Below are 13744 nucleotides of genomic sequence, written 5' to 3'. Positions count from 1 at the left end.
AAGTGTTCATTAGGATTAACGTGCTGTATGTACAGTGGAATCGCCACCTCAGAACTGTGAAGTCTTTTGCTTTCTTTTTCTAAGCTAATGGCAGTGAGAGACAGAGCTGCATCTTTTCCTAAGCAGCTACCTGCTCTGAACTGATGAGTATTTGCATGGAGGTGAATATTTTCCTTTTGAAGAACAGTGACTTGGATGAATTGTTGCAGTTTTTTTTGGGGGGTATCTACCTTCTGTGCCAAAGTGGAAAGAAAGGTAGAGCTTCATAATCTTTTAGTTGTCTCACCTCTATTGTATGTACTAAGATATATGTAGTGCACCTAATGGTTGATTTTCTTACCTTTGTCCAAGTAGTGCCTTTATACATGCCCTCACTAGGACAGAAGAATAGAATGAAGAACTGCAGACAAGGAATTCTGATGCTGTCCTTAGCAATGTACTGTATAAGTGATCTTTTGCTTTTCATTAGTTCAAATGTTGCACCCTTTCCCTAGGTCACCCTGTATTTACGTAATAGAATCTAAAATAAAACAAAGAACATGACAGGCCTCCCTTTAAAATGATAGGCATCTGTGTACTGTATGTGTGGCAAGAAATTTGATTTTATGATCTGGAGACTATTGGAATTCTCGTAGTGTTGATCAAGCTAATTGTGGATAATGGATGTTTAAGAGGATTCAGTCTAGACAGAAGAAATTGGAAGGTTATCAGTGCAAAATCTGCAGCTGGACAGCTTGCTGACCAGGATGCAATGCTTTGTGTTACAGAATAAAATAGAATACTCTTAAGGCTTAAAAAATCTACTGTATTAATGGGCACTGCTTAACGATATTTAAGGAGCTTGTGGTCTCACTATGGCTTCAGATCCATTAACAACTGATCCTTCAAGGTAGTTGTAATTAATTTAATTATTTAATGTATTGGGCACAGTGCTTTGGGATTTGTAAAAAAGTAATTAGTCACCCGCGTTTGTCAATCAATTAAAAAATTGAATACTATCTGATTGTATCTACAGGAACATTTGAATTATTGAATTGTTTTACGGATGGTTGTGTAACAAGGGAGTTTGTCCAAGAGACTCCTGAATGTGTACAATCTATCCACGAAAAAGGCTGGGGTGTGTCATATTGGCCTAGGCAAAGAAAGAAGTTAGATAGCTCACTGCTTGGTAATGGCTTAGGCTTATTTGGTGAAAAATGAGCCATAAATATGTGATGCTTTAATAGAAAGACTAGAAGCTTAATGACAGCTCTTCTTCAGCTTTCAACCATACAATGACTGCTTGCAGGCAGAGTGATCTTCCTAGAGATTTACTTTCCCCACAAACCAGGTTAATCAAACAATCACAGGCAGGATGACTTTTTATGCCCTTCTTGTCTTGCTGACATTTTTTAGGATTCAAAGAGGAGCTCACTCTGAAATTAGATCCCTGAAACTTGCAGTATAATCTAAATTATTGACATTGTGGATGCTTGAGACCTAATCCAACCTAATCCAATCGGGCAATAAGTATATAAATAAGTATAAGTAAAAAAAAAACTTTTTTATGTATTTTCATGTAAGATGGACTTTGTTAAATTTTTTAAATTTTCTCATACTATCAAATAGCCAGACATCATTTTATGTAAATATGGAGTCTTTCATGAGTAAATTAGAATTACATACATTAAAATTAAATAGTTTTAATTTATAACTTTAAAATTGCTGTATTTCTGGTACCAGCTCTCAGATAGGTTGTTGAAATTGATACTCTTGGCTTCTTCAATAAATGTCTGAAAGAGATTCTAGAAACAAATAGCTATTAGTATCAAAATACATTAGATAAACTAAATGGTCATCTCTTGTTTGTAACATTTTTATGTTCTAATTATAAATGTACTCAGACCAGTGATAATAAGGTTATTGTATAGCAAATACCAAATATATTGAGAATTTATATAAGGCTCTGTATATGTATATATAACCGCAGCAAGAAATGTTGATATTTATTGCATTAAAGGTGAAAAGTTAACTCTTAGTATTGTCAGTGTATTAAAGGTGAACCCTCAGTATTTGTACATAATACAATAGAACACTATAAATCTAGAATTCAAACCAATATTTCACACTTTCTGGTGTAAAATTACTTCATTAATTTAGATCAATTTAGGCTGTCTCCAGTGCTGCTAATCAAAGCTTGATTTGGAACCAATTAAAGAAAGTATTCAAAAAAATTAAAGCTTCCATACATGCATATGAATCACAGTAATCCTCCTTTGATGTCTTCTTTGAAATTCTGCCAGGCGTAGACTACAAAGGGAAGATGACTGCACATTGTTTTAAAATTTGGAGATGTTATATATAATCTCATTTTTACATTTAGTTAAAATTTCAGTTTTATGCTTTTGTATTTATCGCATTTTATATTAATCTAATGAGAGCCAACACATCTGCGTTTGTACCGTGCCTCCTGGAAACACAAAGTGTGCCCTTAAGCACTTGGAATTGTTATACGATCCGACAATCCATCTGTGCATAATCCATGAGCTGCTCATTCCTGGTAAGGGACACAGCAACCTGCATATTTCCCAGAAGCATAAGGCACAAAGCAGGAAGACACTCTGGATAGGATGCCAGTCTGTCATAGGGCACAAAAAGACAATATAGGGACAACAACTAACCCAGCCAGAATATCTGTGGACATTGAGAGGAAACTGGAGCTCCCGGAGATGAGGACATGGGTAAATCATGCAAAATCCACACAGAACGTGCTCGAGTCCGGAACTGAACCCAGAACCCTAAAACACCAAAACATCTACCAGAGAAAACAACAATCCTTTAACTGAACAGTACACAGACTTACTGTAAATAGCCTTTTGCATCAGATAATGAGATAGTTCTGTTTTGTATGGCAAGTAGTATAATCATCACTGTAAAACATTCAATCTTCCATTTATTACCCAGTTCCAGTTGAAGCTGTTAATTCTGTACGTCTGCAGAACACTTCATTGTTCTTGTATGAGACAACAGAGGTATGGAAATGAACTACTAGGATAGAGATTTCATTGTAAAAATGTGATGTATTGAACGATGCCTACTGACGTGTAGACCTGAGCACTTTTGGAATTTGTAGCTAGAAAACAAGTATCTGGGTTACCTATTTTAGAGTCTGCCAAATGCGTAGTTGTTCTTGTTTCTCATCTTTATGAAAAAAAGAACAAGCCATGAAATGATGTATACAGTAAGCTGCAGCTTTCTAATGTGAAAACCTTAATAATTCATCTTGAGAAGTGGTTATTCTATTACAAATGGAATTGCATGTTATGTGCTTAAGATTGAGAATAGAATTTAGAGAAATTGTATTTTTTGTAGTCAGACTGGTCATATTGCAAAACGTGCACTGTATTGAGCAACGTCCACTATTTGCAAATGTTGAAGTAGTAGATGTCAAATACTTGGAAAAAAGTATCAACTCATTTTTTACTCTGTCTGCATTTACAGTCAACACATGTGGCACAAGCAAGCTTCCAGGTGGACGCTTTTGGGTCAACATTCATCTTAGATGTGGAACTGAACCAGTGAGTATATGGGAATGTAATCAAGCACGCATTTGTTATAATCCAGCTCCGTTGGCATCTGTCTGGGGTTAACGCAAGATGTAAATTCATATACAGCACAGCAATTTTCCAAATATATCTGCCTGAATGTGCTTATGTGTACTGAATATATTCCATATTTTTCCTGTGTTTATTGTACCTCATATAATTTTTTGAAGGCATGACATGACAGCTGAAATCAGTGCCAGGGAATTAGCAGAGACAACACTACAATACTTTGTTTAGAGTAACTTGCTGCCTCCATCCACCAGTCTATGCCTCTATCTATGTCGGCTAGTGTATCAGAATAAAAAGAAAGCTTTTAAGACTGGGAGATGTTCCATATTTATTTTTTTATCGCCGGGTTTTCAAAACATCTGTCAGAGCCTATTTTTTCAGTCCCTAAAGGAAATAATTCCAATATGAAACTCTATCTAGAAAGATACTTATCAGAATCCCTGAACTAAATCAGAAGAATGAATTGAACAACTCTAGAGCAAGTGAGAACATTCAGGTAAAATACTGACAAATAATTGAAAACACGAAAATGAGAATCACTTTTATCAGCTTGAGCAAGGACATACTGGTATGAGTTAAATAAGCCTCAAATAAGTAAAATAAAAGTTTTTTTGTGTCTGTGTGAATTCACGCAAGTGGAATGCCAATTATGAATAGACACATCAGCTTTGAATAGCCTCAAAAATCCTAATACCCTCTCCTGAGAACTGCAAACAGGAGGCTAAATTTCAAAGTCATATTGATTCTCTTAAAATGTCTCTCTGGAATATTTAAGGAAAACACTTATTGTGTGCAATATATACTACAAAAGCAAGTTTAACAGTTTTTAAATAGATGAAGTGTCAGCTATTTTGGGAAGCAGAAAAGATGAAAAGCTTTGAAAGTAGTCAAATTGTCTGCATATTTATGGACTGAAAAAGCTATCTTTCCCTGATTCCTACATGTAAGGATAAAAATAGTTCATTGTGTAATAGATATATAAATGTAATAGATAATATTATTATTTTATTCAAATCAGTAACTGGAGAAATCTATGAATGTCAACTAATAATTAATTAATAAATAATTCTTATTTTTGTCTTTTCTTAAGATTGTAAATAGCAGAATATTAACTGACAGTTGTGCAAAAAATAGATATGTAGTGACAGTTTTCAGAACCTTTTGAAGAAATCCAGACATTTAGGGTTAGATATAAATGTATACATTTCATGATTTAGAATTGATTTCTTTTGTTACTGAAGTGAAATATATTTTTTATTACAGCAATGATTTAGTAGTCCATCATAATGCAGGATGATTTGCAACGAAGGCTTAGTGCAAGCTGGATTGTGGCTTTGTCAGACTGAAATATTGATTATTATGTTCCCAATGAAAAATGATGCTCCTTGTATTGCTGACTAAAGCGCACAAGCTGTAAACACACTAATATATTCCAGTATGTGGGCAAAGGAGGTTTGTAATCATTGTGCTGACTTGTTTGCTTTGAAAGGCATTGGATTAAGAGGACAGTAGGTTTTTCACAAGGCTGGTGACACTCATGATATTCCTGGATGTTTTACATTCATTCCTTAAGTCCCTGATATAATCCGCCTCTCTCCAAATCCCACTTCTTCTTTTGGCCAGGAGAGCATCATGGCTAGAATCCAAGTCTTGTTTCACATTCCCACCTGTCTTCTCACTGGCACTTTGTGGAGAGTCATCATTTTTTCTGAAGCACTGAGCAAATTCAGACTATATAATGTGAACTATATAGTGTATGAGGTAGTTAAAAAAATGACAGAGGTGATCTTTTTTTATTTATTTATTCCTTTTCCTTGTGATACAATAATACATAATTGTCTGATTTCTCAGAAATTAGTTTTGCATCCAAGCAGCTATGGCAGAGATGTATAAACAGTACAAATAAGCATTGCGTTGCACTTAAATATAATATTATAGACATATACCAAAGACATAAACTAAAACATAGTCGTTATACATCACTCCTACAGAAATCCACACAGATCATCTGTAGGTTTACTCCCATCACAATCCCCTTAAGCACATTACCACTTCGTTTTGCACATAAACACTGACTGCACTTGCCCATAAGCAATACTCATTTATTGATTGAATTGTCTGAATCTGGGATTAAGGAATTCCTCATTTTGTTAAGTCTACATCAAGGGATTCTAAAATGTGTGTTTGAAGGCATCATTTGGTATTTTTCATGCAGAACCTGCAGAGGGATCAGAGGAGATGTGAACAGCTATTTCCAACATACTTTTGAGCTAAGCAGTTTGAAAGTTCTGCTCAAGTGGCTACCCTACTAACTTAGACCAGGAGTGGGGCCCTTTAATCGACCCTGTCTGCCAGAATGATGACTCCAACATGGTAAAAATAAGGATCAGATGAAGACGATCTAGTGTTACTGATTTAACTGGAGATCATTAAGTATTTTTGAAATTTTTGTATTTTAGAAAATGCAAAAATCACTGCTATTCTTGGACTCATCTTGTTTGCAAACTGGAGGGTTCTCTGAGCAATCTCTCAGTTTATCAGTGAAACCATCAAAGTTTGTGCTCCTAGTGCGACAATTTAACTCATTATCCCAGATCTTTCTTCTGTATTTTATGGTACCCAAACTCATACCTAATGAAGCTTGCCTTTTTGTTTGTGTAATTCATTCCAAGACTTTCTTGTGTTCTTGTGTCTTAGTAGGAGGTATGGAGGATAAACTGGCAGGATTTTTTAGTATCATGCTGCGAGTACTAGTTTCTCAGATTGATCAATAGGCGTGCTTTGCAGTAGAGGTCTGAATTACTGGCTGTTAAATCTTGGCCCTACACCAAATGGAAAAGGCAAGAAAAAAAGATTTTTTTCTCAGGTTCAGAAAAGATTTTTTTTCATTTGACTAAAACTGCATCTCAAACTGTGGTCTAAACCACCCAGGTTTGAGAAACTGACAGAAATAGGCTGGTTCTTTAAGGAGAAAATGAAATGTATGTATTGAAAGATTTATTTTGGTACAGTACATTCTTAAATTCAGTAATACAATTCTGTATGCACTTTTTAAAAAGATTTTAGCTGGGGCATTTCTTAACCAAAGTATGATTGGTTATGTGTCACAGGTATGTGGGGATGCCACACTGCAGCTACGCCACCTGGCAATTATAAAGGTGCCAACCCAAGTAATGCAGTCCCTTATGCTTCCCCCTTCCTATCCTGTTTTTTTTCGAGTCCAATAATGGAGAAGGGAAGACAATGTATGAGCCTTCCTTCTCTGCCCTCTGTAGAGTCCATCTCTGGTGTCCAAGTTCTTCTCCTTGTGAGTCCTTCTGATTGAGGCTTACAAAGCCTTTTCCTGGCCAGAACTGAAAATGAGGGGTGGGAGTGTTTTCTCTACACCAACTGACATCAGTTTTGTTCTGCTTTCTCTTGTTTTTAAACAGGTCAGCATTACAGGTCTTTTAAAAATGCATGTATACATTTTTAACTATGCATGTTTTAACAGCATGTTAAAATGAAACTGTATGTTTCAAATTCTAAAGGTAAAGTGTGATTTAGGATGTCCTGTTCTCCAGTGGTAGTCTGGTTTAACTGAGAGGATGAAGGACCAAAAGAATATGCTGTATTCTCTTATGAATGAAACACGCCACAGTAGTAAATCCATGCCTTGCAGCAAGTAAATACTGTGGCTGTATAAATTAATGAACACAATTGAGATATACTCTATAGCTTCTAAATCAAGGGGCAAAGAGATTCATACAGGAAACATACATGTAAGATCTTTTCCGGTGTTTCTGGTGTTCAGCACAATACGGTCACACATAATTGAAGGTCAGGTATTCAGTTAGTAATATCTTTTGCTGCAGTGACATTTTGTCGTGTACTAATACTATTTCAGTTCAATGTTTTCCACAGTACCAAGACCAAAGAGTGTGAAAGTATAGTACTTTCAATTGTACATTTATCATTTCAACCAAAATGAGGGTTCCTTCCTTGCGCGGGTGAACACATGTTTTTCAGATATTATAATTTTTATAGATTGCCTTGAATTGAGAAATCTAAATGGACAAATCAAAATTCATTATATTTTTGCCTGATATCACAGGGTGAATAATGAGTCCTGTCAGGGACAAACAACTACCTAATTTTAACTTAACTGCAAACAATTGAGTCTAAATAAAGGATTACCAGCCATAATTAGGATTCAAGATCTTAATGAGATGTTGTACTACCTAAACATTGGCGCATTTTAGTAAATTGCTAGATATTCATATTATCATTTAATGCATGAGTTTGTGTTTCGTCTGACACACCTTGAGGGATGCTGATTCTGCAATATTATTCATTGCTATATCCTTGTTAGTTGCATATGAGACAGAAATATGGACAGAGCAGACATATGAGATGATAGGCATTTTCTTTTTTTTCTGCTGCTGTTATCATGAAAAATGTGTGTATCTGGCTGTAAATTTTGTTTTTCCATGCATAATTTACCATGGCAAGGAATGCCTGATTTATAGATGAACTAATGAGTAGTCTTGATCATAATGCCCTTTGCTTACCCTTGTGAGGCCTACTTATAAAAGAATACTGTAGTGAAACAGAAGGTAGGGCACACAAATTAAGATGATGCTGCACTACAGCCAACCTAGGGAATGAAGCAAAGTTGCTGTACAGGTTTTCAGCCTTTTACTTGACCATGGGCTACACAGGCGCTTTTCAATCTGACTGGAGATGATTAATGAGATGAATGTGTTCTTTGCGCTGCCTGCTGCTTCATTGTTTTCCTCTGAAATCTTCACAGGACTGAGCAGAGCTTGGCATTGACTGCAATCAGAACCAAGCATGGGGCTGAATGGAGCCCTCCCCACCTAAGTGCAGTCTTTCAAGGTCTAAACATCACAGCAGTGGCAGAGTGAGGCGGGTTAGAGTTTGCATTCACGAAAAATATAAACTCTTCGTGTTTTCTACAAACCATACGTTTGCAGTAAATGAAGGCTTCTTTTTAATAAGTACCTCTCCTTTTATGCCTGTGGAAAATCTGGGCCTCTCTGTTCACAAAAAATCCTTCAGGATCTTGTGACAGTGCTAATCACCACTGATGTACACCTGGACTTGGTTAGAAGTCTGTCTTTGACATTCAGCAGCACTGTAGTATCAGTGTGTACAGATAGAATCCACAAATCTCTGTCATCCTAGAACAGAGGCAGACATTCAAATGGGTTTCTTTACATTAAAGTTCACCCCTCCTGCAGCAATTTGAAGAGCATAATGGAAATACAGTACTGCAACCTGCTTGAACCAAAAATAGTCATCATTTTGAGCTGAAAACTAGAAAGAAGAAACACAGTGGTTGGGCTGTTGAGCCTTTGTCACAACAGATGCTCTCCCTCCCCTGGGATCACTGGGAGCCTGTCCTGTGTTGATATCATGTACAGGAAGTTAAATGCTGCTCAGGTCCATGGTATTGAGTGAGGGATGGTGGATGGTGATGACTTTGCAGGCTGCAGCTGATGGTGCTTCTATCATAGCTGTCCAGTTTTCACTTCAAAGCCCTTTGGAAAACATGAAAATCTCAAGTGGCTGAGGTGATGGAGGAGTGTCTGATGTATTGCTTTGTTTTATTTTTATTTTGTTCATTCTTTAAAAAATAAAACTAGTAAACACTGGTTCACAAAAAAAGTGAAAGAAAAAGACATACAGTACCTACTGTATGGTAGCAGCTGCTCCAGTGTCCCACATTCAGTAGCTCTCTCTGTGACACAAGGAGATGAATCAGGTTCAGTTTTCACAGTTTTAAATGAAGGCCTTGTCTTTTCACTAGGAATAACTACACCCAAGAATTAAATGTACTAAAAGGATTATGCAGTGTTTAGTAAACATTTGGCTTAACCCGCTTGGCTGAGGGCAGACCTCCGGGCCTCCTGGAGGACGAGGAGGCTGGGACCCCCAGGCAGAGAGGGGAGTGACCAAGGGGCAGCTGCAGAGGTGGATATGGGGTAGAGGAGGGATGCAAAAAGACATGTGTGAGGGAGAGAAGAGGATCAAGTACTGTATAGTGTTTTAGGAGAGGAAATGATGTCAGGAGAAATTGCTCATAACAGGAGCTCTGGGAGAGAAGCCATCTCCTACCTGTTTTCTTCCAGCTCATCATTCATCTCTTTCCATCGCTTCTGAAGTGAGCATTCTCTCTCTACTGTATATTTAACCTGCCATTTTCTGGTGCCAAGAATACTTTGCAGTAAAGACGTATATTCCAGAGTCACACATTTCTGATAAGGGGAAAGATAAACTTCAAAATGACGAAATACACACGCTTATAATAGCTGACATTTTTACAGTTTTGACCGCCTGATGGATGGAAGTGAGTTGACAATCAGCTAGTTGATATATAAATCTCATTTCAGCTCGCAATCTCATTTTCAGCTCAAGATTAGTTGTGCTTAAAGACTAGATAAGGCAATTGATGGAACAGTGTTGTCTTCCCCCAGTTTGTTGGATATGTAATTTTAACTTATGGATATAAATCATTCTAGGGCCTAATGCTGAATAAGTGCATGTTTTCTGATCCCGGTGTCTGGACTAAATTACAGTCTAAGGCCATGACTACAATCACCTTGTTACAGATAATCCTTTTGTAAACCAGAATGGTTCAATTTCCTTTAATGAATCTATTTTTAGCAGACAATAAAAGAGCTTTACTTTCTCCCTCATGGCCATTTACTCAGAATAGCAAGTGGATCGTATACTGTAGGTGTGAAAATCACAAAAAGTCTTACAGTTTAAATAGGTGCTATGCTGAAAGATGGTTTAAAAAAAGAACAGAATCACGGGGATACTCCCTATATATTTGTAAATAAGATATGAAGTACAGTGATATAATTATTTCTTAGATGTGCAGTGAGGAATATAGGCTTTACATTATTAAAGGTTTATTGTTTTTTCATTGCAGTGATGGTACACAATGGGTCCATTGAATGAAATTCCACAAATAGTTTCATCTGCTTAATATTAGTAGATTCATTAGATGGAATCATTTCCAGCTGTACGCATGCATATTTCTGGAATGGTTCCCCATGGCTCATATTCTGGCTTTACATTCTGCAGCGACAGAGTGATGCCGTGTGATCAGATGTAAACCTTTGGGTGGACAGCTGATTAAAAGCTCGAGTTGAAAGTGGCTGCTGTATTTGATGTAGTGCCTGTGCTTACTGTAACGCTGTCTAGATCACATGGTTGCAGGAAGCAGAGTGTCAATTGTCTGCCTTTCCCTTTAGAGTTCTGTGAGCAGAATTGTAAGCAGCACTGCAGGGGAAGAATAACAGGGCTGGTAGCTTCTCACAAGAAGGGAGAAACAGCGCCAGAGAAAAGCCTTGCTGGTTGTTTTGTGTTGACCCAATTACTGTATCTAAAATTTTAAAAAAACAATTCGCGTATAAAATTGTGTGATGTCGGGAATAAAAAAATATTTTGATGGGCAACATTTCTCCTTTTCAAACCTAGGGAAAATTTATGTTCTGCCCTCATCAAAATCATATCCAGTTTTTTCTCTGAAATTCAGCTTCAATTCCCAGTGCATTAAGGAACATGACTCCAGTTGCCATTACCAGTCTATGGGTGCTGTGGAAAAAATACATGAGCACTTTATTGTTTATCGTTCAGCCCTCATTAATCTTTTAAGTTAAGATACTCTACAGTACATACAGTGCAGGAAATGACTGTATTGGTGGATTCATAGTAAAATACATACAACTAGGCAGCAACATAAAATCGATGTCCAATGGCTTCTCAGTACAAATAATACCTGTGCTGTTAAGGACTGGTGTGTACAAGATAGATAGATAAATAGATAGATACTTTATTGATACTGTGAGGGAAATTGCAGTGCTACAGCAGCTTAGTACAGTTAACACAGCACAATGTAACAAAATAATACAATAATACAAAAATACAAAACATACTATACAGTCAGTACAGTCAGTGAGACGTGCAACACTAACTAATTGAAAGAAAACGAAAGACAACAAAAAGACACAGAGCTGCTGTTACAGGCTGCCACTAGCACAGTGCCATCTTGAAACAGATACAAGATGCAGCTCTAGTGTTCTAGACTGAGGCTAGTGAACAGTGTGCATCAGCCTTACATCATCAAAAATAGACAATATTCATTTTCTTTCAGCTTCTTTCAATTCAGGGTCGCAGGGGAGCCGGAGGCTGTACCTGTGAGCAACTGGCACAACGCAGGTTACAGACACCAGTCCATCGCAGGAATAGACAATTCCTTTCTGTCAATGACAAGGTAGAAACTGGGGATGTAATCCTAAAGGTAGATGGAAGTGCAGATAAGGCAGTTGCATCCTTTGAAAACATTACTGTTTCAGATGGAGACATTGATGCAGGAAACCTTATCTTGCGTGAAAGTTTGGTTACTGTGTTCCGTAAAAGGCACACTGGCTTCTTCTGTGGACCCAGTTCAAGGAAGAGCACCTAGGTATTGAAAGAATCCACACCACTAGGTTAAAAGAGCTGAATATTTTAGGTCTTGAACAAAGAGGGTAATTGGCTCACATTTTTAAAATCCTCAGTGGTATTCACAATGTCAAACTGATGGGATTCTTCAGCTTCAACAGTGAAGCAGAAACCGTAGAACACAGTTTGGAAACTTAAGGGAATTGTATTTAAGACAGAAAATGGGAAATACTTCCTTCTGCAATGTTGTGAGAGTCTGGAACAAGCTTCCTGTCAGTTGAGCTGATAGCTTGCAGCCTTCAAGAAACATCTGAATGAGATCCTCTAATGAATCAGATACTAAAAGTCAATCCAAAGTCAAATAAATAAGATGAATGTCCTTTTCTTATCTGTGTCCTCTCGTGTATTCTTATGTTCAGTAAAGGTGTACCAAGTATTTCGGGGAATTCTGATACTGTAGTTTTCTCTCGAGTTTGTTTTTAGGGATATTAAAATAGTGCTGAAGAGATAAACTTGAGTGGTTTTCCTGTAGAAGGTGTTAGTAAATTCAAAACACCACAAGGTACCCTAACAAGAAGAGTGTGAAAGCACCAGAATGAACTGTATTAATATCAAGATAATAACAAGATTAATATCATTTTGATAAATATTCTAAAATTAAAAATGAGGAAACATTTAATTAAACTCCCTGTATTAAATTTGATTAATTGTGTTTCTACCACATATTCCTTCCTTTGTATTTTTAAACTTCTCAGATATCTGAAGTTAAATATTCTGTATTTGATTCAAGTAGTAGAATAAGAGGTGTTTTATTGTTATATGGGAATTGGCTCTACTCAGCTGGGTCATCCTTGGGTCTCAGAAATAATGAATGAAGTTCATGTGCTTGTTTCAGGGCTCAGGTTGTTTTCATGATCTAGTACCCTGTTCACATTGCTTTCACAAGAATCTGAACTGAACTGGCTCCAGTCTTTTTCATTGTTCACATACTGTATGCCAGTTACTAACAAGATGTGTACTTTGTGAATTATTTTTGAAAAAATAATATTTTGAAAAATGATTTCAGTTTGTAACAAATATAGGCCTTGTGTCAGATTTTTCTATTAATGTTTAAAATAGAAATATGATCATCAATGAAAAAATAGGGAGATAAGAGAAATCCCTTTCCTTTCAAGGATTTCCATTTACATGCCCTCCAGACACTTTATGATAGCCATAAAGGAACTCCATTTGTAGAGAAGTGGCCTATTGTTCCTTTTATGGATAAATAGTCTTCTTTCTACTGGTAAACTAACAGAAAATGGTCTCCATCAGTTCTCTTGCTGCAGATATGTTAATTTCCTTTGTCTCAGTGATGCCAAGGATTAGAATTGCAGTTTAAGTGTGTGTATCATCTTTTCTATAAAGCAAACATTTTCTAATGAAAATAGCTAAACAGAAAGCTAAACAATAAAAATACAATTATACTGAAAAGGGGTAAAATAGCAGTTACTGTATCAGTCACAGTAACAGTCACAGTAATCAGTCACAGTCCACACAATAGTTTTGCTGCAGTAGTTTTGGGATAAATATCCTTGTCTTGGTTTCTTTGCAATAAAATGTGTTGTGCCTGCTTTTTTGCACACACTGTTTTTTAAACGCAGAACAGCTTCTGAAAATAGCGTGTTCCATTAGGAAGATGTACTGCATGCAGA

The 13744-nt window shown here is 36.7% G+C and overlaps 1 protein-coding gene across 1 annotated transcript in view; it reads left to right on the top strand.

The window, feature by feature from the left end:
• Positions 1–13744, top strand: part of adam22 (ADAM metallopeptidase domain 22) — an 85691-nt gene that overhangs the window by 2323 nt on the left and 69624 nt on the right. The window contains exon 3 of the mRNA XM_088928874.1: positions 3481–3557. Coding sequence (XP_088785000.1) covers positions 3481–3557 — 77 coding nt within the window. The remainder of the gene's footprint in view (positions 1–3480; positions 3558–13744) is intronic.

Source organism: Atractosteus spatula, chromosome 12, assembly GCF_055471065.1.
Source record: "Atractosteus spatula isolate fAtrSpa1 chromosome 12, fAtrSpa1.hap1, whole genome shotgun sequence".
Taxonomy (NCBI): Eukaryota; Metazoa; Chordata; class Actinopteri; order Semionotiformes; family Lepisosteidae; genus Atractosteus; species Atractosteus spatula.
The sequence above is the reverse complement of the archived record's forward strand: the minus strand, read 5'-3'. Positions and strand labels throughout refer to the sequence as shown.